This window comes from Macaca nemestrina, chromosome 17 (assembly GCF_043159975.1).
Source record: "Macaca nemestrina isolate mMacNem1 chromosome 17, mMacNem.hap1, whole genome shotgun sequence".
Classification (NCBI taxonomy): domain Eukaryota; kingdom Metazoa; phylum Chordata; class Mammalia; order Primates; family Cercopithecidae; genus Macaca; species Macaca nemestrina.
In genome coordinates, this window is record NC_092141.1 from 6,958,561 (window position 1) to 6,986,321 (window position 27,761).

Here is a 27,761-nt window from a genome sequence, read left to right on the forward strand (position 1 = left end):
GCTGCAACTCAGCAGAAGGCAGCCTCCCATAAGTAGAACTCTTTTTGGACAAGAAACAGTAAGTATATAAAACAGTCTTGCTGAAAACTTGTAAAGAGGTACGTAACCATTAAAATAATTATAAAGACAATTTAGCAGCATGAACAAAGGCTTGCAATAATTAGCAGTGAAGGAAAAAAACAATCATGAAATTGAGTTTATGCCGTAAGTACAATTGTGCAGAAATTATGCTGGTAAAGGGTTGGACTGCTCACAATGGCTCACATTCATTACACACTTACTGCCCCATGATACAGGCTCAGTATGAAGCCCTTTAGGGAAGTGATTTCATTCAACGCCCCCATAGCCTATGAGTAGGGACTATTGGAGGTCCCGTACTGCAGACGGCGAACTCCAGAACCTCCAGTCTTACCCATTGACTTGAACCCATGGCATGAATGGAATTTTTTTCTTTTTCTTTATGTTGTTTGAGTATTTAAAAGAAAACAAAAAACCTCTCACAATATTACTAATGGTCTGGAAATCTCCACCAAACTCACACTCTGAGGATATTTACATTCAGGAAAAGAAGATACGTAAATATCTTACCGCGTGGTGGCGCTAAAGGACGCACTCTACTGGTACCCGGAAAAGCTCGAGCCTGGAGCCCGGGAATGTTTGCCTCCTCTTTTCCAAGCGGGCAATTCTGAGACTGCAGTTCCTGGGGTGGGCACACAGGCTGTGTACCCCCATCAGCTGCCTCTCCCACGCCTGCCACCCACAACTGACACGCGTGTCCACAGGTGCCCCTTAGAGCTCTCCTCCAGCCTGTGATATCCCCACCCTATGACCCCATAACCCCAGACAACAGCAACCTGGCTCACCCACTCTGCATTCCCTGCCCCCAGATCGAATTTTACTCCGGAGAAAGACCCAGAGAGGTGCCTACAGGCTCAAGACGACTCCCGATGGGGGCTGCTGCTCTTCACCTAGGTTTTGTAGGACTTGAATAAGCTTCCTATGGACCAGCCAGAGGGGTCTAAGTCAGCCATCACCACATTGTTTTCTAGAGAAAAGAAATTTTGAGAGCCAAGAGAAAGGTTAGCATCCCATCTCATGAGCAAGAGGGGCATGGTCTACATAGGTGATCCAGCCCAACTACTTTATTGAATTGAATCTGAACTGAAATATCTTGAAACCCTGTCCTGGGGCCCCAAGTCCTGTGATATTGTAAGAGTGGCCTGTGCTAAAACATGGATTTTAATTGTTAGGCAACCACCACACCAGCAGCATAGGAAAAGAAACTCGTCCCAAAATCAGCCCCCTGAGCGGGCTTGGAATGCCAGTCAAGAGGTTGCAGCAGGCTGGCTAGAGGCTCCGCCAGCCTGAAATGAGAGCTCGGTACGACTGTAACTACTGTTTACGATGTGGTTTAATGAGAATTGGAACTAGCCCTACTATTAGCAGACAGCATCAGGGCGGAGGCCCCCGGCCCAGACCCCTTGGTCTTCCCCGTCCCGAAGTGAGATGGACTTCCTCATCTGCATACACAGCACTTCATCAATATAGATGGTGTTCTCTTTGACCTGGATCTCCTCCTGCAGGGCAAGCTGTCTGCGATGCAGCCCTTTCAGCTCAGACTGAGCTTGGGCTAAAGTTTCCTTTAATCTGGGAGAAAAGGAAGAACAGAAGAGAATCATTTCTCTCTATGCATTGCTTTTTCAAGGGAAAGAATGTTCCCCAGTGTTCAGTGCAGGAGCCAAATTGACATGTGCTCTTCCCCTTCCTCTCTCCTCATGAAGACAGAGATCTCATTAATTTTAGAATAAAATGCATACTGAAAAGGCCCTGGAAAAAAAAAAAAAAAAGAGAGAGAGAGATTTCAAATTGGTGGCCACAGGCCAGATTCATGACGTTGACACCTTATGAAATGCTGATGTTTAAAACTGCAGATTTGACCTAAACATCTGGATTTGGGCTTCTGTAGAATCATTCAGTATTGGGATCCATTTTTCCCACGTCAACAATTTTGGCGGGAGGTGGTGGAGACTGCCCTGTAGCGGGGATTCCTCAAACATCACAGAGCAGGCTGGCTTCATTCAGCCCGCTGGTCACTACCTAGCCTCTACTTGAAATCCAGGTTGGGACTAAGACCCTAAGGCCCTCTGCCCATTGGCTGCTAACCTACCTTGCAATGTTGTGGGTGATCTCTTGAACCTCCTTCATTAGCCTGTACTGTGCGACATCACGACACAGCTCCACGTTCGGCCGGTGTGTCCTGGTCTCCAAGCGCGTATGAGCCACCTTGGCTGGCCCTTCTTGGTCAAGGATGGCTTTTTCGAGAGCTGTAATATTTTTCTCCTGGGAAGCAATCTCTTCCATGACCTTACAAAAAGGATTAGAGTAGGTGAGGCCAAGCTGTGCTCCTCAAAACTCAACAGCTGACAGCAGATGCGTTGTGATCATGTAAGTTAGGAAGAGGGAACCTTGAATTTCTTCTTAAGTAGCATGCCAGAGTAAGTCTGATCTCTCTTCCCTAAAGCAGTGATTGCTAGTGGGCAAGGTCACTCACCCAGACTTAGAACCTTATGGACTCAAGGGGCAGGACAGGCCATTGTCACCTCATCTACCCACAGAAGAATGCCCTCAGCAAAGTCCTGGCTGGCGTGGGGATGTCACTGCTGCTCAAAGCTGCCTGCTCGCCTTGGTACAGGGTACCTTTGTATCGTGAGCAGAAAGCTGCCTATTTCCTTACACTCCTATCCTGCTAGCATCAGCTCTGTCCTCTGGAAGCCTGGGGAAAGAAGGAGCAGTTCGGTCTGAGTATGGTTGTTATTTTTGTGAGTGACTTTATGCACAGAAAAAGACTACTTTTAGGCCGGGCGCAGTGGCTCACACCTGTAATCCCAGCACTTTGGGAGGCCGAGGCAGGCGGATCACGAGGTCAGGAGTTCGACACCAGCCTGGCCAACACGGTGAAACCCCATCTCTACTAAAAATATAAAAATTAGCTGGGCGTGATGGCACACACCTGTAATCCCAGCTACTCAGGAGGCTGAGGCAGGAGAATTGCTTGAACTCGGGAAGTGGAGGTTGCAGTGAGCCGAGATCGCGCCACTGCACTCCAGCCTGGGGGACAGAGTGAGACTCCATCTCAGAAAAGAAAAGAAAAAGACTACTTTTAAGTTACTTGGTTTTAACAAAATTAATATTTAACTGGTTTAAAATGTATTTCTTCATGAAGCATTTTTTTAAAAGCTTGTACATCTACTTTTGCAATATACACAAAAGTAGATAGATTAGGGTAGATAGACTAAAGAACCTCGTGTATCCATCATCAGTTTGAGCAATGAGCAGTATGTGGCCAATCGTGCTTCATCTATACTGCTGTCCATCAGCTTCGTTATTTTAAAACTAATCCCAGATATTATCTCCTTTTAAATATTTCACTTAAATATTTGAGTGTGTATTTCTAAGCATAAGGATCCTTTTTTTCTTTTGACATAACCACAATACCTTTATCACACTGAAAAAAGAGACAAAAGACTTATTCTTTAATATTATAATAATATTTAGTGATGAAATTTCACCAATTGTTTCATATATTTTGGTAGAGTTGGTTTGTCCAAATTATATTCCAATGAGGTCCAGAAATTGCACTTGACTTTCTTAAGCTTCTTTTTAAACACTTCTTAAGCTTTTCATAAGTCCAGTTCTATTTATTTTTAAATTTAGCAGATATTAGCAATTACTTTAAGCTGATTTTGACTAATAATTGCTCCCACTTCAAACTTACTTAAAGTCCTTTGAATATTTATTTAAAGCAGCATTTATAAATTTGATATATAACTTTTTAAAAGATTTGAATTATCTTAACAAATAAGACCTCTAGAGTTCTTAAATAGATTTGTCAATCTAACAAATTAGTAAAAAACGATGATGCTTTAAATTCTCTTAAACATTCTAATGCTGTCTTCAAATTTAAATTTTCAACTAAAATCATAAGGTTAAAACAATTATTATATATTTTAAAGAAATTTTTAAGAAACAGTCCAAATCTCTTAAATTTTATAAATACCTTAACCATCCAAAATACACAGATAACAATACACTTACAATAAAACTACTGCTGCTACGAGTGAGATCAAGAATCAGCAAACAATGCCTACGAACTAAATCCAGTCTGCAATCTGTTTTTGTACAGACTGAAATAAGAATTTATTTAAGTAATAGTCTTCATTTTTTTTAGAGCCATTTTAGGTTTAAAGAAAAATTGAGCAGAAAGTAGAGTTCCCATATGCTTTCTCCCCTCTACCTAGGTTTTCCTTATTATTAGCATCTTCCATTAGTGTGGTACATTTGTTATTAATACAATTGATGAGCCAACATTGATATATTATTATTAACTAATGTCCACAGTTTACATTAGGGTTCACTCTTTGTGTTGTACATTCTATGGGTTTTGTTTGTTTGTTTTGTTTTGTTTTGTTTTTTGAGACGGAGTCTCACACTGTCGCCCAGGCTAGATAGCAATGGCATGATCTCAGCTCACTGCAACCTCTGCCTCCTGGGTTCAAGCAATTCTCCTGCCTCAACCTCCCAAATAGCTGGGATTACAGGCATGCCCCACCACACCTGGCTAATTTTTGTATTTTTAGTAGAGACAGGGTTTTGCCATGTTGGCCAGGCTGGTCTTGAACCTCTGGCCTCAGGTGATCCACCAGCCTCAGCCTCCTAAAGTGCTGGGATTACAGGCATGAGCCACCGCACCCACCCGATTCTACGGGTTTTGACAGATGTATAACTACATGTATCTACCTTTACGATATCATACAGAATATGTTTTGCTGCCCTAAAACCCCCCGGGCTGCTCCCATTGATCCTTCCTTCCTTCCTCCACCCACCCAAACCCTGACAACTGCTGATCTTTTTCATCTCCATAGTTTTGTCTTTTCCAGAATGTCATATAGTTGGAATCATGATTCATATCCTACAGTATGAGTTTCAGATTGGCTTCTTTCACTTAGCAATATGCATTTAAAGTTCCTCTCTGTCTTTTCATGGCTTGATAGCTCACGCCTTTTAGTGCTGAATGATATTTCATTGTCTGGATGTACCACGGTTTATCCATCCATTCACCTATCTTAGCTGCTTGCAAATTTTGGCAATCATGAATAAAGCTGCTGTAGACATTCATATGCAGGTTTTTGTATGAATATAAGTTTTCAGCCCATCTGGGTAAATACCAAGAAAGGAGATCGCTGAATCCTAAGAGTATATGTTTAACCTTGTCAGAAACTGCCACATTCTCTTCCAAAGGGACTGTACCATTTTGCATTCTCATCAGTAATGAATGAGAGTTCCTGTCGCTCCACGTCCTCAACAGCATTTGGGGTTGTCAGTGTTTTGGATTTTCTGTAGGCTCAGAGGTGGTGCTTTAATTTGCAATTCCCTAATGACATAGGATGTTGAGCATCTTTTCGTATGCTTACTTGCCCTCTGTATATCTGTACTGGTGAGGTGTCTGTTTAGATCTTTTGTTCAGTTTTAGTTGGTCTGTTTTCCTATTGTTGAATTTTAAGAGTTCTTTGTATATTTTGGATAATAATCCTTTATCAGATACGTGTTTTGCAAATATTTTCTCCCAGTGAGTGGTTTGTGTTTTCATTGTCTTAAGCGTTTTTAAATGTTTAAATGGCTGGGGAGAAAAACAAAAGCAGAATATTGTCATGTGAAAATTACATAAAATTAATTTTTAATGCCCATCAATAAAGCTGTATTGAAACACAGCCATGCTTATTCATTTATTTATTATTGCTTCTGAACTGCCATGGCAGAGTTAAGTCATGGTGACACACTGTATGTGATGTTCTCATGGCTTTGCACTGTTGCCCAGAGCACTATAAATCACAGTGACATGTTTATAACTTGACAGTTTTCCAACCGTGTATCACCATACAGTGATATCTTATTTTATTTTATTTTTATGTATTTTTTTTTTTTTGAGACGGAGTTTCGCTCTTGTTGCCTAGGCTGGAGCGCAGTAGCGCAATCTCAGCTCACTGCGACCTCCGTCTCCTGGGTTCAAGTGATTCTCCTGCCTCAGCCTCCCGAGTAGCTGGGATTACAGGCGCCCACCAACATGCCCGGCTAATTTTTTGTATTTTTAGTAGAGACGGGGTTTCACCCTGTTGCCCAGACTGGTCGTGAACTCCTGACCTCTCAGGTGATCCACCCACCTCGGCCTCCCAAAGTGCTGGGATTACAGGCGTAAGCCACCACGCCCGGCCATGACATCTTATTTTATTGTTTTATTACCAGTGTGTCTTTGTTTCTGCTCCTTAGCCTCTTCTCTTCCTCTCTTCTCAGTGCTCTCCCCTCCTCGCTCCTCTCCTATCTCAGATCCGTCTTTCAAGGCCTATACTAAGTTCTTATTCCACCAGGAAGCCTCTGCAGTATTCCTTGGCTAACATCATCATCATCAATCAACTAATTTTTATTATTTATATGTATGATATTATATGTTAATCATATATGCGAATTGTGTGTGTGTGTGTGAAATGTATACATGCCAGGCACTGTTCTAAATATTTCATATGAGTTGTCTAACTTAACCCTGGCTGGAGAAAACTAGTTTCTTCCCATTTTATCAAGGAGGAAACTAAAGAACAGGGGGCTGGCCGGGTGCGGTGGCTCATGCCTGTAATCCCAGCACTTTGGGAGGCCCAGGTGGGTGGATCACGAGGTCAGGAGATCAAGACCATCCTGGCTAACATGGTGAAACCCCGTCCCTACTAAAAATACAAAAAATTAGCCGGGCGAGGTGACGGACACCATAGTCCCAGCTACTCGGGAGGCTGAGGCAGGAGAATGGTGTGAACCCGGGAGGCGGAGCTTGCAGTGAGCCAAGATCTGGCCACTGCACTCCAGCCTGGGCGACAGAGCGAGACCGTCTAAAAAAAAAAAAAAAAAGAAAAAGAAAAAAAGAAAAAAAGAAGAGCAGGGGGCTTCAGGGTCTCCCTAAGGTCCCATGGCAAGTGTTGAAGCCACAATTCAAACTCAAGATGTCTGGCTCTGACATCTACCAATTTCCACTAGGCTAGTCTACCTCTCCGTTTGCTGAATATTGCAGTTTCACCCTCGATGATATTCTGGTTTCTCCTGCACATCACAGAAATAAATCTTGTCCGCAGCTGGGCTCTGAGTTCCGGGAGGGGGTGTTCAGGATGTGGCAACAGGACAGGGATTCAGGGCCTGAGAAGGCCTGGGCTCCACTCCCACGCTGCCGCCTTGGGGCCCTTCCCCTCTCTGTTTCAGCTGCACCAGCAGTAAAGTGTAGGGTGGACTGCCAGTGACCTGCTGAAATGGGTAGCTTGAAGTCCACCAGTGTGGGAGTATTTGTACTACAGATATCGACAAATTCTACAGGAAGGACCCTAATCCGTAGAATTTGCCGACATGTGTAGTACAAATGCTCCCACATTGTATTTGCAGTACAAATACTAACCCCTCTGATATGGTTTGGCTCTGTGTCGCCACCCAAATCTCATCTTGAATTGTAATCCCCACATGTTGAGGGAGGAATCTGGTGGGAGGTGATTGGATCCTGGGGGCAGCTTCCCCCATGCTGTTCTCATGACAGTGAGGGAGTTCTCACGAGATCTGATGATTTTAAAAGTGGCAGTTTTCCCTGCACTCTTTCCGTCTCCTGCCGCCTCGTGAAGAAAGTGCTTGCTTCTCCGTCACCGTCTGCCATGACTGTAAGTTTCCTGAGGCCTCCCCAGCCATGCGGAACTGTGAGTCAATTAAACCTCTTTCCTATATAAATTACCCAGTCTTGGGGAGCTCTTTCCAGTGGTGTGAAAGTGGACTAAAACACCCTCTAAGAGACAGTTTACCAGCACAACACTGGATAACCAGGAGGAACGACTGGCTAGAGTCCTAAAGCTACAACCAGGTTTGGAGAAACTGACTTCATTGACTCCTGTAGCTTCAGAGCCCTAAAGGACACGTGAGAGCATGTCGTCCATTTCTATATTTCACATATGGAGGAATGGCAACTGGAGTGGGAAGACAGCCAGGCACAAAGCTGCAGCCAGCCCCTAAGCCTCAGGGTTCTGTCCTCTGCATTTGTGTTCTCTGCAGCAGTGAGTGAAAATGGAGGCCCAGAGTGGGGCAAAGTCCCACTCCAGTCCCCAAAAATGCAAAGCCTGCCGCTAAGCTGGAGAGATAGGAATGACCTCTACCCACGAGTTAACCCAATATCCCAAGCCCAGAATTCTAGCGGTCAGGCCCAGGGGGCATTCTTGTTTTCCATGGTGAAACCTCCTGAATCTGCTCTTCTTCCATGCTCCCTCAAGGGACCTCACCTTGGCCAAATGAACAGCCAGCTTGTCCCTGGCATCCTTGGTATCCTTCAGCCCATTCTTGAATGCCGTGTCTACCACATCACACTGCTTGCGCAGATCATTGGCTGTCTGGGACAGGATTCGATCCACCAGGGCTTTCAGCGTCAGAGAGTTGTTCCGCTGCTTGTCAGCCTTCTCCACATTGGTGCTGGAGAAGTCCAACCAGTCTTCCAGACTCACGGAGCTGAAACAGACCCCACACTTTCATTCACAGCATATTTGGGGTGGGGAAGGGGCTTGGGGAAGAGGGATGAGCTACACCTACCTCTCATCAGAAGCACTTAGAACGTTTCACTATCTCTAGGCAGAGCAAATAGTGGTCTGTCAGTATCAATAGCTGTCCCTTTGGGCAACCTCCCTACTCTGGCATTGGGCTGGCACCTTATAGACATTATCTCATTTAATCCTAATGATGGCCAAGTGAGCTAACTTTTCTAATCCCCATTTTACAGATGAGGGGAACTGAGCTCAGAAAAATGAAGTAACTTGGGTGAGATCGCTCAGCTAGAGATAATTTGAGCATCAAAATAAATACTAATGTAACAGATTATAATACACTGAAAAAAACAGAAACCATCCATCTATACAGATTGAAATAAACAAGTGAATAAATTACTAGTTTGAAGAGGAACTGTCTTCTGGAACGACACTTCACAATAATGTTAATTGGAAGAAACCAGACACACACACACACACACAACCCTAGCATATAATGCTGTTTAATGAAAAGCAGGCAAAACCACCCTATTAGAAGTCAGGAACATTATTACCTTCAGGATGGAGGGAGGAACTATTGATTGGAAGAGGATAGGATGATAGGGATGGTGATAATGTTTTCTTTCTTGACCTGGTGGTGATATGAGGCTTGTTCAGTTTGTGATTAGAGGCAGCCTCTGAGATGGCCCTTAGTGATCCCCCCTCCTGGTGTTCATGCCTTTGTGTAATCCCCTCGCCTTGAATATGGTATGAATTTATTGACTTGCCTCTCACAAATAGAAGGTTGTCACTTCTGGGATTAGGATATAAAAAGACTGTGGCTTCTGTCATCGGTTTTCTCTCTCTCTCTCTCTCTCTCTTTCTCTCTCTCTCTCTCTCTCTCTCTGATCACTCATTATGGGAGAAACCAGTTGCCATGTCATGAGACATCCCCATGGTGAAATTCACAAGGCAAGGAATCAAGGCCCACCATCACCCACAATCAGGTCAGAATTGGACCCCATCTGGGTCAAGCCTTCAGATGGACTGCAACCCTAGCAGCTGGCTTGACTACAACCTCAGAAGACATTGAGCCTGGGCCTGGCTTCCCCACCCACAGGAACCATGAAATAATACATGTTTATAGTCTTAAGCTGCAAAGTTTTGGGATAATTTATTATACAGCAAAAGATAACTAACACAACGAGAATGCTTCAAACTTGTGCACTTTTCTATATGTATGTTTTATTTCAAAAAGAAGGTTTTAAAAATTAGAGTGAGTTAGGCTGTGATATAATGTTAACTGAAAAATGCAAATTAGATGTCACAGAAAAGGTACATAGTATAATCTCATTTTTATAAACTAAACAAAGTTTACCGTATGTGTATGAGTGCATATGTACATATGTTTGTATGAACATGCAGCTAACACCAGTTATCTCAGTGGATGTAAAAATGGAAAGGGAAGGCCGGGCGCGGTGGCTCACGCCTGTAATCCCAGCACTTTGGGAGGCTGAGGTGGGCAGATCACGAGGTCAGGAGATCGAGACTATCCTGGCTAACACAGTGAAACTCCATCTCTACTAAAAAATACAAAAAATTAGCCGGGCATGGTGGCGGGCACCTGTAGTCCCACCTACTCGGGAGGCTGAGGCAGGAGAATGGCATGAACCCAGGAGGCGGAGCTTGCAGCGAGCCGAGATCGCGCCACTGCACTCCAGCCTGGGAGACAGAGCGAGACTTCATCTCAAAAAAAAAGAAAAGAAAAAAAAAATGGAAAGGAGAAAAATTCACTTGCTCTTTATACATTTTTAGATTCTTTTACTTGTTAAGATGTATAGATAAAGGAATAAATTGTTTTAGTCTTTAAAGGTTTAAAGGTTTTATCTCAGACTTTCTTAGTGGGCCTAACCTGGAGGATCGGGAGCCTCTGGGCCCAATGTCAAGGTCACCATTCAACACCGCCTTTCCCCAAGCCCACCACCTCCAAGCTCTCAGCCAGCTGCAAGGACGAGTCACTAGGTCTTGCCTGTCTGAGAAGCACTGGGACATCACCAGCAGGGAGGAAGACGGCAAGGCTCACTCACTTTGGCTCAATCCTCACGGCGTTCTCAGAATATCTGATGTTTGGTGAGTTGTTGTTGAGCGAGAAGCAGATATCATCTATGGTCAGGGCCACAAACTTGTCCTTCAAATCCTTCTCAAGATTGTACTTGGCAGAGCGGTTCATCCTGAAGGGAGAAAGTAAACTGGGTTTCTGCCTCTGGAGTGCCCAGGTGGCACCCACAGGTCCTTGGGGAGGTCCTGGAAAGTGAAGCTGCAGCTAGGTCTGATGCAGGATGATGGTACTGCCCCACCCCAACTCCCATCACCCCAACACTCACTCATACACCATTTGATGCCCGGTGACAAATCAACATGACCAAACGTGGACTTAGAGATCCCCCTTCTACTGTGGCACTTTCCACTGTCACCACTGCAGCCTCCTGTGTGTGAGGGGTCAGCCTCGCCAGTGGGCTCCAGCGCCCTCCAGTTTATAACCAGGGTGAAATCCAGCTCCAGCCCCACCCTTACCAGAGGGCGGCTGCCATGTATGAGGGATGTGGCCAGCTCTTACCCTGAGTGCTGGGGCGATCTGGGGACACAAAGTGGGAGTGGGAGTGTTGAACCCCTTTCTGTCTGTGCCATGAAGCCCAGCTTTTGTGGACACTGCCTCTTCTCAAAATTCCCAGTGGAGATGTGGAGGGCAGGCCGAAGAGTCATACCGAATCTGCTCGGAAGCCTCCTCCAAGGTGCGGGCCAGCAGAGCCATAATGCCCCGGATGATCTCAGCCTCCTTTATCAGCTCATGCTCCACTGTGTCGTGCACCAGGTCAATGCCAACGCGCTTCTCCCTGGCAGGGGGAAAGGCAGCCAGTCAGCCAACACGTGCAACACGAGGTGACTCAACACTGGCTAATGTCTGCACACTCAGAACTACCTGAACAACTGATTTGAGTGTCACCCGATCCATCTGATGAGGCAGTGGGTGACAGGTATTCGTTGGTATCTATGTGACTTCAAAATATCCAAACACAAGGAAGAAAAATTGATTGATGACTGGTCACTTGGTCTGAAACATGCCAAATGGACTTTTTCCTCTCTTTTTCTTTTCTTTGCATTTTTAAAAATTATACTTTAAGTTCTAGGGTACGTGTGCACAACGTGCAGGTTTGTTACATATGTATGCATGTGCCATGTTGGTGTGCTGCACCCATTAACTCATCATTTACATGAGGTATATCTCCTAATGCTATCCCTCCCCCCTCCCCCCACTCCATGACAGGCCCCATTGTGTGATGTTCCCCGCCCTGTGTCCAAGTGTTCTCATTGTTTAGTTCCCACCTATGAGTGAGAACATGCAGTGTTTGGTTTTCTGTCCTTGTGATAGTTTGCTCAGAATGATGGTTTCCAGCTGCATCCATGTTCCTGCAAAGGACATGAACTCATCCTTTTTTATGGCTGCATAGTATTCCATGGTGTATATGTGCCACATTTTCTTTATCCAGTCTATCATTGATGGACATTTGGGTTGGTTCCAAGTCTTTGCTATTGTGAATAGTGCTGCAATAAACAAACGTGTGCATATGTCTTTATAGTAGAATGATTTATAATCCTTTGGGCATTTACCTAGTAATGGGACTGCTGGGTCAAATGGTAATTCTAGTTCTAGATCCCTGAGGAATCGCCACACTGTCTTCCACAATGGTTGAACTCATTTACACTCCCACCAACTGTGTAAAAGTGTTCGTATTTCTCCATATCCTCTCCAGCATCTGTTGTTTCCTGACTTTTTAATGATTGCCATTCTAACCAGCATGAGATGATATCTCATTGTGATTTTGATTTGCAACCAAATGGATCTTTTTTCCCAAGAAGAAGAAAGTTTAAAATAATAATAATAAATTCAAAGACCTGTTTCCTTCCTTGATCCTCATTCAATGTTTAGACAAACAATTGAATATAGAAAGATGTTTTAGGGTGGGCACAGTGGCTCACACCTGTAATCCCAGCACTTTGAGAGGCTGAGGCAGGTGGATCACCTGAGGTCGGGAGTTCGAGACCAGCCTGACCAACATGGAGAAACCCTGAATCCACTACAAATACAAAATTAGCCGTGAGTGGTGGTGCATGCCTGTTATCCCAACTACTCAGGAGGCTGAGGCAGGAGAATCACTTGAACCCAGGAGGTGGAGGTTTCAGTGAGCCGAGATTGCGCCATTGCACTCCAGCCTGGGCAACAAGAGCGAAACTCTGTCTCAAAAAAAAAAGACATTTTATAGTAATAATAACTATTAATAGTAATAACACCAATAGTAATATTGCCTCCGCCAGTGAGCATTTACTCTGTGACAGGCATTGTGCTAAGCTTTTTATATATAAACATTCTTTCTTAGCCCTTTCAGGTACTGATGGGGAAACTGAGTTTCAGAGAGATTAAGTGACCTACCCAGTGTCACGGAACTGTGTATCACTTGTGCTTCTAGTCATGATGCCGTCCTCCTCCCAAACTGACCCTGCTGCACGACGTTTTGCTCTTTTTCAACCTTGGAAAGGAGGTTCCCCTTCTCACTAGTTGCGTGCCCTTAGCCACTATGTAACCTACCTGTGCCTTGGTTTCCTTTTCTATAAAATAGGGATCATTATTAGTACTTCATAGGATTGTGGCACAGTACGAATTAGCTGTAAAAGCATAAGCTACAGTACCTGGCACATAGTATATGCTCAGTAAACCTAGCAGCCTCTATGTTATCATTATCTTTAGGCTTAGACTTGGGCCAACTGGGTGTTGAGCTCTTTGATGAGCTGCTATTTCTCTTTGCTGCATAGACTTTCTAAATCTGGCTGGGGAGACTGCTGTCTGGTTCCTGCAAAGGGTCCTAGTTAAGCTTACGGAAGGAACAGGGCTTTCCAGGAAGACAGCGGCATGGTGCATTTGAGAAACTGCAAGGAGCTCCCCACACCTAAGCACATCCTGCTATTGGGGACGAGATACGGACCCAGAGAGGTCACTGGGGGCTCTATCGTGATGAACCTTGGTTTGCTAAGCTAAGAAGCTTAAAATTTATCTTGACATCATTGGGGTTTGAAGGATTCTAAGCATGGCGGTGACCTGAAAAAAATCTGCATTTGGAAAAGTTCACTGAACAGCCGGCGTGGAGGGTGCACTAGATTATAGGGGACTATGCTAACAGCATGAAGACGTGTTAGGACACTCCAGCTAGGGCTGCGGCAGGACCCAGGTCCGGAAACCAGCATCACCCCAGAGTAGAAAGGATCATTCTACTCACTGGATTTAGAGGAGGGAAACACTAATTAAAAGCACCTTCATATAGTGCTGTCTGGATTACAAAGTGCTTCCGTGTGGCTCAGCATGGGAGAGACATACTGTCCCCCGGGAGCTGTACTGCCTGTTCTCACCTTCTTCCTTGGCAACAGAACCCCTGGAATTTTAGCTGAGCACCTGGCTGCCCAAAGTAAAGCCAATCATTTCGCAGCTTCTGTTGGTGTGGCCATGTGATTAAGTTCTAGTCAACAGGATGCAAATAGAAATGATGAATGTCAGACCCCACTTACTCCTACTTGCTGGAATGTAGACACAATGGCTGGAGCTCCAGCTGCCATCTTAAACCATGAGGTAACATTAAGAGTGAAAGCCATGTGCAGTAGAACAACAAGATAGACAAAGCCTGGAACCCTAAAACTGTGGCCCACCACTCCAACCCTGGACTGACTATCTCTAGACTCTAAATGTAAGAGAGAAAGAAATCGTTTTCTTGAAATTCAATGTCATTTTAGAGTTTTCTGCTACCCACAGCCAAACCTAGTCCTAACATATATTTGAGTTGAGTTACTCAAGAGCAGAGTTGAGGCATGAACTAAGTCCAGTGCCCCTTGCCCTGTCCAGCACCAGGGGCATGCCGGGATAACTTCAGGCTCTAAAAGAACACCTGCTCAGTTGCCATTTCTAACTCACGATCGCGCACAGCCAGCATTTACTACCCAGCATCTCATTTGTCACAACACGTGAATCATTTGAAGGATCTTCGCTCCTACCTGTATGCCAGGCACGTCTCAGTAATGTGCAAAGGCTCTTTCAAGCACTCCAGGGCTTTTTCCAATCTGATCTTATATAGGAGTAGATCATCGGTTACATTCACAAGCTGCTCAAGTTTGTCATCTAACTCCTTCTTCCAGAACCGGACTTCCTCGAGTCTCTGTTCTGAAGCACACAGGGAAGTTACACCAGGGTTAATCTATCCCAAGGTAGCTAACATTTGAATTAGCAACTTGAGGACTGTTGTAAAACTACCTGTGATATGCTCTTTTCCTCTTAGCACTGTGCTGCTTGGGGCATCTTTTCATCTTTCTAAATGTTTATTTGCAGGAAGGAAAGGAAGATATATTTTCTTACAGTCCACATCAAATGTGTCATTCTACGCTCACTAGTTCTTTGGTGCCTACTGTTTTTAATAACTTTTAATTTTATCAAAGATATAAATGTGTGTTGTTTGAAAAGTCAAATAGTATCACAAAGAGTTGAAACTCTCTGACCTGTCCCCACCCATGCCCACCTTCTGGGGGCAGCCACTTTAAACACGCTTATCACTTCTTCTGACATTTGCTTATACTGCTATTCACTCATGATCAGTTTTGATATTATATGTTGATTTCCTAGGATGAAAGATAATGATTTGCTCTTAACCAACTCACACGACATACTTCCATCTCCCAATATAGTTGTATCACCATTTTGTTAAACAATACATAAGTAAACTTATTGTTTATTTACATTTTATAAATATGTAAATGTTATTTATACCTGAGCCCTATCATACACTGTGATACATTTCTTTTCTTATAAAATTTGCTGTTTTGGGGAGGGGTTAAAATGGCATTTTTGCTTCACTTTCTTTTTTAAATGATAATTAAAGGCAGATTTATTAGGCACTATAAGTAAAAAATGACTATACTAGGAAAACTATATGTTATATATATTTAACTGATAATGAGTAGTTCGGCATTTGGATCTTAAAAGTCATAATGTACTGCTTGTATTGTAGTGTCAGTTTCCACTTCCATAAACTGACCCTGTTTTTTAAAAAAAATGTTATTGTATATATTTGAGGTTTACAACATGACGTTATGAGATAGCAAAATGGGTAGCATAGTGGTTGCTTCACTTTCTTTATATTATTAACTTTTTCTCAATATGCCTTTAATATATTCCAACCCATCAAGTAAGCTATCAGTTTTCTTTCTTCCTTGGAGACGTCTCTCCTAGAGCATCTTCTCCTGCTGCAATCTTCTGCTGGATTGGTTCCTCTCTAGTTTGCTGTGTAGCTATCATCCTATGACTTTGCTTCCAGGAATCCCCTTCCTTCTTCTTGTGTTGCTGTCCCGTTTCCTGGATTGTTTTCTTCCTCTTCCTTGATTTACTCTCTCAGTATGCTAACGCATATCCTTCAGTAACTTCCTAAGAAATGGATGCACATGAGGTAAAGTTTTTGAAAACCTGCAAGTCTGCAAATGTCTTTATTCTACCCTCACCATTTCATTCTATTTGGCTGTGCCCTGAGTTACAGTTCGTAACTCTTTTTTATTTAGAATTGTGACTGTGTCCCTCTATTTCCTTCTAATTTCCGGAGTTTCTGTTGAGAAGTCTGATGCCATTGTGATTCCTGATTCTTTGTATGTGACCTGTTTTTTGCACTCTGAAAAATTTTAGTCATCTTTCCATTTTCCTAGTGTCCTGAAATTTCACACTGGTGTCAAACTTATTTAATTGTTGTGCCACATGCCAGACATACCCTTTGATATGGTTTGGCTCTGCGTCTGCACCCAAATCTCATCTCGAGCTGTAATCCCCACCTGTTGAGGGAGGGACCGGGTGGGAGGTAAATGAATCATTGGGGCAGTTTCCCCCATGCTGTTCTCCTGATAGTGAGTGAGCTCTCCTGAGATCTGATAGTTTTATAAGGGTCTCTTCCCCTTTCACTTTCTCTTCTCTCTCCTGCCACCATGTGAAGAAGGTCCTTGTTTTCTCTTCCCCTTCCACCATGATTGTAAGTTTCCTGAGGTCTCCCTAGCCATGTGGAACTGTGGGTCAATTAAACTTCTTTCCTTTATAAATTACCCAGTCTCCCGGTATTTCTTTATAGCAGCGTGAAAATGGAGTGATACAGAGAATTGGTACTGGAAGTGAGGCACTGCTATAAAGATAACCTGGAAATGTGGTAGTGACTTTGGAGCTGGGTAACAGGCAGAGGTTGGAACAGTGTGGAGAGCTCAGAAGAAGACAGAAAGTTGTGGGAAAGTCTGGAACTTCCTAGAGACTTGTTGAATGGTTTTAATCAAAATGTTGACAGTGATATGGAAAATGAAGTCCGGTTCAGGTAGTCTCAGATGGAGATGAGGAACTTATTGGGAACTGGAGCAAAGTTCACTCTTCTTATGCTTTAACAAAGAGACTGGCAGCATTTTGCCCCTGCCCTAGAGATCTGTGGAACTTTGAATTTGAGAGAGATAATCTGAAATTGGAACTTTAAAAGGGAAGCAGAGCATAAAGGTTTAAATAATTTGCAGCCTGATCATGTGGTAGAAAAGAAAAACCCATTTTGAGGGGAGGAATTGAAGCCAGCTGCAGAAATTTGCATAAGTAACAAGAAGCTGAATGCTAATTGCCAAGACAGTGGGCAAAATGTCTCCAGGGCATGTCAGAGATCTTCACAGCAGCCCTTCTCATCACAGACCCAGAGGCCTAGGAGAAAAAAATGGTTTCCTGGGCCAGGCCTAGGACCCTGCTTCCTCATCTTCTTCTTTTTAGATACAGGATCTCACTCCATCACCCAGGCTGGAGTCAGTGGTGCAATCATAGCTCACTGTAACTTTGAATTCCTGGGCTCAAGAGATCCTCCCACCTCAGCCTCCTGGGTAGCTGAGACTACAGGTACACACCACCACACCCACCTAGTTTTCTTATTTTTGTGGAGGCAAAGGTCTCTCTATGTTGCCAAGGCTGATCGGAAACTCCTGGTCTCAATTGATCTTCCCATCTTGGCTTCCCAAAGTGCTGGGATTCCAGGTATGAGCCACCATATCTTCTCCATTTTCTCTATGTACTCTTTCTGAAACTCCTATTAGTTATTAAGCCTCCCAGATTGAGCCTCTAATTTTCTTGTCTTTTCCTTGCTGTTTTTTTGTTGTTGTTGTTGTCCTTTTTTCCCACTTTCTGGAGATTCTCAACACTTCTTTTGATTTCTAAGATTTTCCTGCTCTTATATTCTTAATTTCTAAGAACGCTTGTTCTCCAAATGTTATCTGTTTTAAAGACTCCTCTGCACATCCCAAGGACGCAATCTCTTCTCTAAATTCTTGATGGATTTGATAGTATATTTCTTCTTTTTCTCTATGCACTGTCTGTCTGCTGAGTTTCTGTGTCTTTTATTATTTGTTTTGGTGTCTGCCATGTTAGGGGCTTTCCTCGATTATTTGGTGATCATCTGATTTAGACCGAGATGCTAAAGTGCTACCTGGAAATGCTGTCTACAGGGACAGTGCTTGTCAACCAGAATGGTTTACTGTACAGAGTGATCAGGTGAGACCCTGGCAACTTGCTGGAGAATCCTCAAATGTTAATATCTACAGATCTTTCCTTTTGGGCCGGTTACTTTCTACTTTCTCTGCAGAGAAGTCCTCCAGTCTCCTTCCTGAGGGTAGAAACCTGGCTACCAGTGTCCTAGGAACCAGCTGGAAGAATTACTATGTAGACATAGGAATGAATGAATCACTAAGTAGACGTTCATTGAACCCTTTAACCTTTAACCTTCTACTGGAGTGAGGGAGAGCCGGAGTGAAGAGGAAGTTCTTTTTAAAGACTTTCAACCAATCTTGTTTCTGGTTCTATCCTGACCCTTCAGCTTCAGAAGTAACTGGACGCATCCAGTTTTGAGCACTGCAAGATTTCTGTAGCACGAATCAACTGGCTTCTTATTGTTCTCTACCCACCCTGACTTTCTGCAGTCCCTAGGTCTGTTACCAGTTGACCTTTGCTTTCTAAAATCTTGATTTCATCGTTTGTTTACTGTTGCTTCCTCTTTAACTCTGTGTGTGTGTGCGCGTGTGTGTGTGTGTCTCAATCTCTCTCATGCTTGGGGCATAGCTTTATTATTATTTGTTAGCTTTACTGTTATTAATTCTTTACTGCTATTTTGTTGCAATTCTAAAAGGAAGAGAAGACAAATGCATGTGCTCAATCCACCACATAGATTGGCGTCCTCCCATTGACACCTTGTAACTGATTTTCACCTCCACTGTGTACCCTCCACTACTCTACTGGACATCTCTTATCTCAACGGTCACCAATCTTCAAGTCACCAGTCCAAATTTATTTTGGCTCAGCTCTCAGCCTCTTTGACATTAGACAACCACTGATACAATAGAAGACTTCCTTGCCTGTGAAACCTCATCTTTTGGCTTTCATAACCTTGGTTTCATCTTTTTGTTCTTCCACCTGAACTTCTGTTCCTCAGCTCTTCTCTTGGTCCTCTTCAACTCATGTGCCTTTTTCTTCTCTTTCAATACATTCTTTGGGTAATTTAATCTACACTTATGGCTCCCCTTACCCATCTTTATGTGATTACTTCCAGATTTCTAGCGTTACCTCTTAAATTCTAACAGGCTACCCACTGAACTGAACCTTCCAAATTCAAGGTCTTCCTCAGGCTTGGCCCTGCCTCATCTCCCTCTCATCTTCATCATGCTGCTCTTCCTCACATACTCTATACATCAACTTGGACCTCTCTACTCATTCCCCATAAATGTCACACTCATCCTGCCTTTATTATTTTGTCCAAGCTATCTCCTTGACTTCTGTTGTTAAAATTCATTCATAAATCCAACATACATATTATCCAGCACCTTTTCTCTCCATCTTTACTGTCATTGCCTTCGTCTAGGCCAGCAACTTAAAATAATTTTAGTTACTTGTCTTTTTACTTGTGTTTTGTCTCTCTTGCATAGTAGAATGTATCAGTCTTTTTCAATTTTATACTCCTAAGCATCTAGCACAGGGTCAGACCTATTTGAAGGATGAATGAATGAATGAATGAGCTCTGGTCCCATTAACCAGGATAGGGAACTACAGAAGCAGAAGCAAGTTTTGAAGGACAGTCATGAGTTCATCTTGGGATATACTTATTTTGAGGTGCCTGAAGGAATCTAGGTGGCAATATATAGCAAGTAGTTCTCTATTTCCCCAAAAAGTTCTCATGAGAAATTAGAGTTGAAGATTTCTATTTGCAAACCAATAACACAAAGAAATTAGTGATAAAATTTCTAATGAGGTCATCAAGAGAGATTGCATAGAGGGAAGAGAAGAAAAAGCTTAGAAGACCAAGAACAAAACACTAAAGAACACCAATAGGAAATGAATGGAGAAAGAAGCATCAACAACAGAGAAGAGGAATAAATGGCCAGAGAGAAAGGAAGTGAATCAGGAAAAATTTGTGCCATAGAATTCTAAAAGTAACTGGACGCATCCTGTTTTGAGCATCCAGTATTGTAGAGAGGTCAAGTTGGATGAACACTAAGTGAGTGTTAGATTGGGAAATTGAGTAGTCATTGGATGTGACCAGTTGGAAGTGATTTGCCCTCTCCTCCAATCTGAAGGTGCTTTATTGGTGCCACTTATGGGATGAATCACACCGTATCCTGGGTATCCTGTACTGGACTCATCTCTACTTTCAGACTGCAAGCTCCCCAAGGGCAAGCACCAGTCTGGTGTATCTGTATCATCAGCACCAGCACAGGTACTTGCAAGTTATTTTTAACTTTTTACTGAAATATCAAAAACCTATAGAGGAGTACACATATTATAAAATCATAAAATTCAATGCATTTTCATAGTGAACACACACGTATAACACAGACCCAACTCAAGAAACAGAATATAACTGGCATCCTAGGAGGTCTCTCATGACCCCTTCCAGTTCCTATCATGCCACACACCAAGGTAGACTTCTAACAGTATAGATTAACTTTTCCCTTTTATTTGGTTTGCTTTATTTTACATAAATAGAATAATACAGCACGTACTCATCTGTGTGTCATTTATTTCACTCAACATCTTACTAAGTTTGTAAGAGTCATCTGTAGTGTTGTGTATAGCTGTAGACCACTCATTCTCTTTACTGTAAAGTGTAGCAGATTTATCCATCCTACTGTTGATGAGCATGTGGGTAGTTTTAGTTTGGGGCCATTACAAATGGCACTCCTTTGGCCATTGCAGCATATATATTTGGTAAACATATATTCCTGTATGATAAAACTCTAAAGGTAGAATAACCAGGTGAAAAGTAGGCATATCTTCAACTATAGTCAATACTGCCAAAGCTTTCCAAAGTGATTATAGCAATTTATATTTCCACCAGCAGAGTGTGACAGTACCAGTTGTTCCACATCCTCTTCCCTCTCCTTTCTTCTTGTTCTCTTCCTTCTTTTTAATTGTAGCCATTCCATGGCTGTATAATGGCATCTCAACTTGATTTTAATTTGTATGTCCCTGATGACTCATAAAACTAGAGCACTTCTTCACATGTTCATCGGCTGTTTGAATGTCCTCACTTGTAAGGCGTCTGTTAAGGTTTTGTCCATTTGTTTATTGAGTTATCTGTCTTTTTCTTTTGTATTCTTAAAAGTTCTTTATATATTCTGGATATGGATTTGTCAGATACATATATTGCAAATATCTTCTCGTACTCTTTAGATTGCTGTTTAGCCTTTTGATGAGGTGTTTTTGTTAAACAAAAGTTCTTCATTTTAATATAGTTCAATTTATTATTTTTCTTTTCTATGAATGGCTCTTTTCAGTCCTGCTTAAGAATAAGAAATCGACCGGGCGCGGTGGCTCACGCCTGTAATCCCAGCACTTTGGGAGGCCGAGGCGGGCGGATCACAAGGTCAGGAGATCGAGACCACGGTGAAACCCCGTCTCTACTAAAAATACAAAAAAATTAGCCGGGCGCGGTTGTGGGCGCCTGTAGTCCCAGCTACTCAGGAGGCTGAGGCAGGAGAATGGCGTGAACCCGGGAGGCGGAGCTTGCAGTGAGCCGAGATCCCGCCACTGCACTCCAGCCTGGGCGACGGAGCAAGACTCCGTCTCAAAAAAAAAAAAAAAAAAAGAATAAGAAATCTTTGCCTTCTCCAAGTCATAAAGATCATAAAGATATTCTCCCCTAAGTGATGACTGTTTCACCTTTCCCGTTTAGATATGCACTCCACTTAGATTTGCAGATAGATAGATAGATGATAGATAGATAGATAGATAGATAGATAGATAGATAGATAGATAGATAGATAGAAAGAAAATACGAGGTAGGGGTTGGAATATCTTTTTTTTTTTTTTTGAGATGGAGTCTCGCTCTGTCGCCCAGGCTGGAGTGCAGTGGCGCGATCTCGGTTCACTGCAACCTCCGCCTCCCAGGTTCACGCCATTCTCCTGCCTCAGCCTCCAGAGTAGCTGGGACTACAGGCGCCTGCCACCACGCCCGGCTAATTTTTTGTATTTTTAGTAGAGACGGGGTTTCACCGTGTTAGCCAGGATGGTCTCGATCTCCTGACCTCGTGATCCTCCCGCCTTGGCCTCCCAAAGCGCTGGGATTACAGGCATGAGCCACTGCGCCCAGCCAGAATGTCATTGTTTTATATGAATATCTAATTGGCCAATTAGAAAAGGCTCTCCTTTTCCCATTACACTGTAGTGTTGCTTTGTCATACTCAGATGAATGTGTGTGGGTTTGTTTGTGGACTCTGTCATGTTTCATTGGTCAACAGGTCTCTCCCCACTTATACTTTGCTGTCTCAGTTGCCATAGCTTTGTCACAGCTCTCAGTACCTATGGTAGAAGTCTTCCAACTGTGTTCTTCTTTAAGATAGTTGTGCCTATTTTTTTATTTTCTTTCTTTTGAGATGGCTTCTTGCTCTTGTCGGCCAGGCTGGAGTGCAGTGGCACGATCTTGGCTCACTGCAACCTCCGCCTGCCTGCCGGGTTCAAGCGATTCTCCTGCCTCAGCCTCCTGAGTAGCTGGGATTACAGGTGCACGCCACCATGCCCAGCTACTTCTTTTATACTTTTAGTAGAGACAGGGTTTCGCCATGTTGGTCAGGCTGGTCTCAAACTCCTGACCTCAGGTGATCCACCTGCCTCAGCCCCCCAAAGTGCTGGGATTACAGGCATGAGCCACTGCACCCAGCCTAGTTCCTATTCTTGATGCTTTGCATTTCCATATGAATTTTAGAAGCAGTTTGCCAATTTCACCATAAAACCTGCTGAGATTTGCATTAGCACTGCATTGAATCTATAGATTAATTTTTGAAGGGAATCAACACTTTTAAATACTAGGCTTTCCAATTCATTAACTCATAAATCCCTGCATTTACTAAGAGTTTCTTTAATTTCTTGCAAAAGTGATTTTTCAGTGCAAAACACTTGCACATCTTTTGCTAGATTCATTCCTATGTATTTGATTTTTTAATGCCTAATGGCTAATTTTTAAAATGATTCAATGAATCAATGAAGGTTCACTTTTTCCCATATATACTGAAACACAGTATTGTAAAAATGAATAATGCCTTCTCTTTTTTCTTTTGAGACAGAGTCTCGCTCTGTCACCCAGGCTGGAGTGCAGTGGCGCAATCTTGGCTCACTGCAACCTCCATCTCCTGGGTTCAAACGATTCTCCTGCCTCAGCCTCCTGAGTAGCTGGGACTACAGATGCGTGCCACCACACCCGATACATTTTTTGTATTTTTAGTAGAGACAGGGTTTCACTGTGTTAGCCAGGATGGGCTCGATCTCCTGACCTCGTGATCTGCCCACCTCATCCTCCCAAAGTGCTGGAATTATAGGCCTGAGCCACCACACCCAGGTGCCTTCTCATTTTTAACACCTATCTATTTGCACAATTATTTAGAACAGGCCTATCTGCAGGGTGGTATCAATGTAAGGGTCAACCTATAAGGAGAGCCTAACATCTAACACTGCTGACCTGAATGAAAGTTTAGTTTATTGGAAATTAGAAACTACAGTCCTCAGACCAGGTTTGATCCACAAATGTGTTTGTACAGCTGGCCCAGTGTTATAAATAAATTAAATCAGTTACCAACATTGAAAACGTGAATAAATTCCAGCTTTCCAGATTTTCTTGAAAAAAAAAAAAAATCCAACAATTAGGCAACACTGGGCCCATGTTCTTTCTTGGAAGAAATGGGTTGAAATCGAGTAGTACCTTCCTCCTTAGATGGGGCACATGTTCTCCAGGTCCCCACAGTCTCTACTAAACCCTAATGCCTTACACCCAACCCCTATGCTACCTGCTTGGTCCCTGTAGATAGTTGAGTTGGTGACCCCTGGTTAATCCCTTTTTGGCATTTATGAGATATTGGTTGTTTGTTTTGTTTTATGTTTATTTTTGTTTTGATTATTTAAGGACACTATCTTTTGTTTTAATGTGCTTTCCTGAGATCTTTGCTAAAGAACATTACCTTTTAAATACTGTGTTAGGCCAGGTACAGTGGCTCGCGCCTGTAATCCCAGCACTTTGGGAGGCCGAGGCAGGTGGATCACCTGAGGTCAGGAGTTCAAGACCAGCCTGGCCAACATGGTGAAACTCCATCTGTACTGAAAATACAAAAATTAGCCAGGTGTGATGGCGTATGTCTGTAATCCCAGCTACTCGGGAGGCTGAGGCAGGAGAAGCTCTTGAACCTGGAAGGCAGAGATTGCAGTGAGCTGAGATTGTGCCACTGTACTCTGGCCTGGGTGATGCAGCGAGACTCTGTCTCAAGAAATTTAAATAAATATAAATAAGTACTGTTTTAAGTAAGGAATTGTCAAGAGGAAATGACTCTTCTTTTAAGACTCAAGTAAATGTTCTTCTCTAGAAAAACTTTTCCAGTGTTTCATGTCTACTCCACCCCTGTCTTTGTTCCCCCACCCCAGCACCTATCTGGTTATACAATTGTCCCTTGGTATCCTCGGAGGATTTGTTCCAGAGTCCCTGACAGATACCAAAATCCATGGATGCTCAAGTCTTTTATACAAAATGGTGTAGTGTTTGCATTTAACCTATGCACATCCTCCCATGTACTTTCCTTTTCTCTTTTCCTTCTTTCTTCCTTCTTTCTTTTTCTTTCTTTCTTTCTTTCTTTCTTTCTTTCTTTCTCTCTCTCTCTCTCTCTCTCTCTCTCTCTCTCCCTCCATCCCTCCCTCCCTTCCTTCCTTCCTTCCTTCCTTCCTTCCTTTCTTCCTTTCTTTCTCTCTTTCTCTCTTTCTTTCTTCTTTTCTTTTTCTATTTTTTTTAAGAAACAGGGTCTTGCTGTATCACCCAGGGTGGGCTCTAACTGCTGGACTCACGCGATCCTACTGCCTCAGCCCTCCAAGTAGCTAGGACTCCCAGCAGCTGCTACCACACCCAGCCAGTATACTTTAAATCATCTCCAGCTTACTTATAATACCTAATACAATGCAAACACTATGTAAATAGTTGTTGAACTGTATTGTTTCTATATGTATTTTTAATTGTTGTATTGTTATCTTTTATTGGTTTTTTTCCTAAGTATTTTGGACCTACAATTGGCTGAACCCATGGATACGAAGTGCTGACTGTATTCTGATGATTAATTTTTTTGTCTTTATCCTCTTCAAGCTAAAAGCCCCTACAAAGCAGAGATTCTGATCATTCCCTGTGATATGCCTCATGTGTAGTATATAGATGCCCATAGATGCTCAATAACTGTGCATCAAATCAACAAATAAATGAATGATGGGTGGCTGAAAATCAGACTGGGTTACCTTGTGTCTATCTTAGGGCAGTGAACTTAAACATAGAATCTGGGGAATACACTCGATTTTCTCTAATACTCAAGAATAATACGTTGCCACACCTGAACATGACACTATAGCTAAGCTCATCAGCCTCATCCTAGCATGTTCGCGAATATGCCAAGCATGTTTTCTTACCTAGTTTCTTGTTCACATCACTTTGAGATTTTCTTGTAGTCTTTCCAATTTCATCCACAAGCCTCTGGCTTTCTGCGACCAGGCGTTCCGATCGGGACCTTTGGGCATCTGCTCTGTGGTACTGGTTTTTGTTAGCTATGTGCCACTCTGAGGGCAGGAACTTGGGCGGAGGTTGTAATAGTTTAGCCATTTGAGGTTTCCAAAGTCCGGATCAGAGGTAGACTCTTTTAGATTAAATGAAAGCAATTTGTCCTTTTTATGTCAATTTTTATTAAAGCATGACATACATATGGAAAGTTGAATAAATCATGATCTGTACACAAAATGAATCCACCTGTGTAGCTGGCACCCAAACCAAGAAACAAGCATTACCAGCATCTCTAACCTCTTCCCAGTAACTCCACCTCAAGCCCCTCAGGGTAACCAGTATCCTGACTTTTAACACTACAAATTCGTTTTGCTGTTTTTGAATTTAACATAAATGGAATCATACTGTGTGTATTATTTTGTATCTGACTGCTTTAGCTCAACATTAGAATTGCGAGGTCGTGGAGTAATGTTCTGCCAAACAGATGAACCCAGACATGTTTTCTAGGAGAAGAAGAGGAAGAAGAAGAGGAAGAGGAAGAGGAAGAGGAAGAAGAAGAAGCAGAAGAAGAAGAAGAAGAAGAAGAAGAAGAAGAAGAAGAAGAAGAAGAAGAAGAAGAAGAAGAAGAAGAAGAAGAGGAGGAGGAGGAGGAAGAGTAGGAGGAGAAAGAGGAGGAGGAGGAGAAGGAGGAGGAGGAGAAAGAGAAGGAGGAGGAGAAAGAGAAGGAGGAGGAGGAGAAGGAGGAAGAGGAGGAGGAGGAAGAAGAAGAAGAGGAAGAGGAAGAAGAAGAAGAAATGTGACGTGTAAACTGACAACTGGGTATCGAACCTGTTCAACACGTAAAAGAATCTAAAAACTTCCAGGACAAAGGAAAGGAGAGGACAGGAAGGGGAACAACACAGGGGAAGCCAGCTGGCAGAAGCTGTCGGCAATGGAAACACTAAAATTACCCACTTCATCTCCATACAACTCTGATGGACCGTGAGAACTGTCTTCCTCAGATAGGGCTGAAATCTGCCCCCAATTCCAACTCTACCTCAAAGTCTGAGCCGCTGCTTTTAGGGGCCTCTGGATCTCTGAAGCCTTCACATATGTAAGGATGAAACTAGAGTCAGATCTTGACCAGGCTGAGAACCGCAGCCCACCCAGCCCCCTCAGACAACATGGAGTTTCTCCATTTCTTCCTAGTCCAGTCCCTTTTATGACTTCTACCAAATTTATCTGAGTGTGGAGCCCAGCATTTAACCCAAGACTCCTGGATAAGTCTGAGTAGTCCCCAGAGAGGTGGGGACCTAAATTAGGGCTCATCCCCACGCCATGAGGATTTGGTTAGGCGGGGAGGGTTGCGGGTGGGGGTCGGTGGGGTAGGGTCAAGGTTTACTTACCTCAGCGCCACACAGAACCACTTCGCAAGCTCGGGATGGGAGCCTCCTTACCCTAAATGGAGCTTCCAGCTCTTGCAGAACAGAGAGGTAAACATCGCGGTCTCCATGACAACAAGTGACGCGTTGCCAGGGCAAAGAGGGCGGGTTCCGCCCCGAGCAGCCTTGCCTCAGTGGCTTGGCGCAGGCGCAAATTCTGCGGACTCCAGAGCCAGAGACCCGGGAGTGTGGCGTGTGAGAAGGGTAAGGCCAGATGCTCCGGCCACCTCAACCTACCGCGAAGACGCGGGTCACCAAGCAGAATACAGCAGCCAAAGCCCCGAGCTGGGAGTCAGGAGACCTGCGTCCAGTCCGGGCCCTCCCGCAGGCCGAATCATCTCGGGTCGCGCTGTACCCCGGGTCTCGGACTCCCCGGGTATACAGTGGGGTTGGGCTGGGTGATGCCTCCAGGCCCTCGCAGTGGCAGGTGAAATTGAGGGTTAAAAATCAGGAAAGCAAGTTGATGGATTATGTAAGCTCCAATGAGTTTCCTCCAGCGTTTGTATAGGTCTGTTACCACCACTGGCTTATTTCTGCGTGGGACGCCCGATAGGGCACTCCCTGAGGGTAGGTGTGAGTAGGACGCCTTCAGACAAACACTCCAGAAGTCA

General features: G+C 43.5%; 2 protein-coding genes across 7 annotated transcripts in view; one reads left to right on the plus strand and one right to left on the minus strand.

Moving 5' to 3' along the window:
* Positions 1 to 1,393: 1,393 nt before the first annotated feature.
* LOC105472919 (tektin 1) lies at positions 1,394 to 27,237 on the minus strand. 2 transcript variants are annotated; one of them, XM_011726525.2, is made up of 8 exons: positions 27,115 to 27,237; positions 25,642 to 25,865; positions 14,679 to 14,844; positions 11,348 to 11,476; positions 10,670 to 10,813; positions 8,349 to 8,571; positions 2,168 to 2,364; positions 1,394 to 1,647 (listed from the first exon to the last, which is right to left on the minus strand). In XM_011726525.2, the coding sequence occupies exons 2-8, from the start codon at positions 25,829 to 25,831 to the stop codon at positions 1,440 to 1,442; spliced, it is 1,257 nt and encodes a 418-aa protein (XP_011724827.2). In that variant the 5' UTR covers positions 25,832 to 25,865; positions 27,115 to 27,237; the 3' UTR covers positions 1,394 to 1,439. The 2 variants fall into 2 exon arrangements, with proteins under 2 accessions (XP_011724827.2, XP_011724837.2); XM_011726535.3 differs by having other exon boundaries at positions 25,642 to 25,801; positions 27,115 to 27,206.
* The window catches only part of LOC105473037 (polyunsaturated fatty acid (12S)/(13S)-lipoxygenase, epidermal-type-like), an 85,184-nt gene continuing 65,088 nt past the window's right edge, over positions 7,666 to 27,761 (plus strand). For 2 of the 5 annotated variants that reach the window (XM_071082249.1, XM_071082252.1), the window contains exon 1: positions 7,666 to 7,739. The gene's annotated coding sequence lies outside the window, so the exon portion shown is untranslated. Of the gene's footprint in view, positions 7,740 to 27,265; positions 27,355 to 27,761 lie in introns of those variants that run through there. The other 3 variants (XM_071082247.1, XM_071082253.1, XM_071082246.1) reach the window with 2 other exon arrangements.

What these genes read in the sequence shown, in the direction of transcription:
- LOC105472919 (XM_011726525.2), bottom strand. Translation starts at nt 25,831, where the DNA reads ATGGCTAAACTATTACAACCTCCGCCCAAGTTCCTGCCCTCAGAGTGG. An exon ending in TGGCTGTTCATTTGGCCAAG is followed by an intron (nt 2,365 to 8,348) that starts GTGAGGTCCCTT and finishes CCTTTTTGTAAG; the next exon opens with GTCATGGAAGAGATTGCTTC. An exon ending in ATCACCCACAACATTGCAAG is followed by an intron (nt 1,648 to 2,167) that starts GTAGGTTAGCAG and finishes CTTTTCTCCCAG; the next exon opens with ATTAAAGGAAACTTTAGCCC.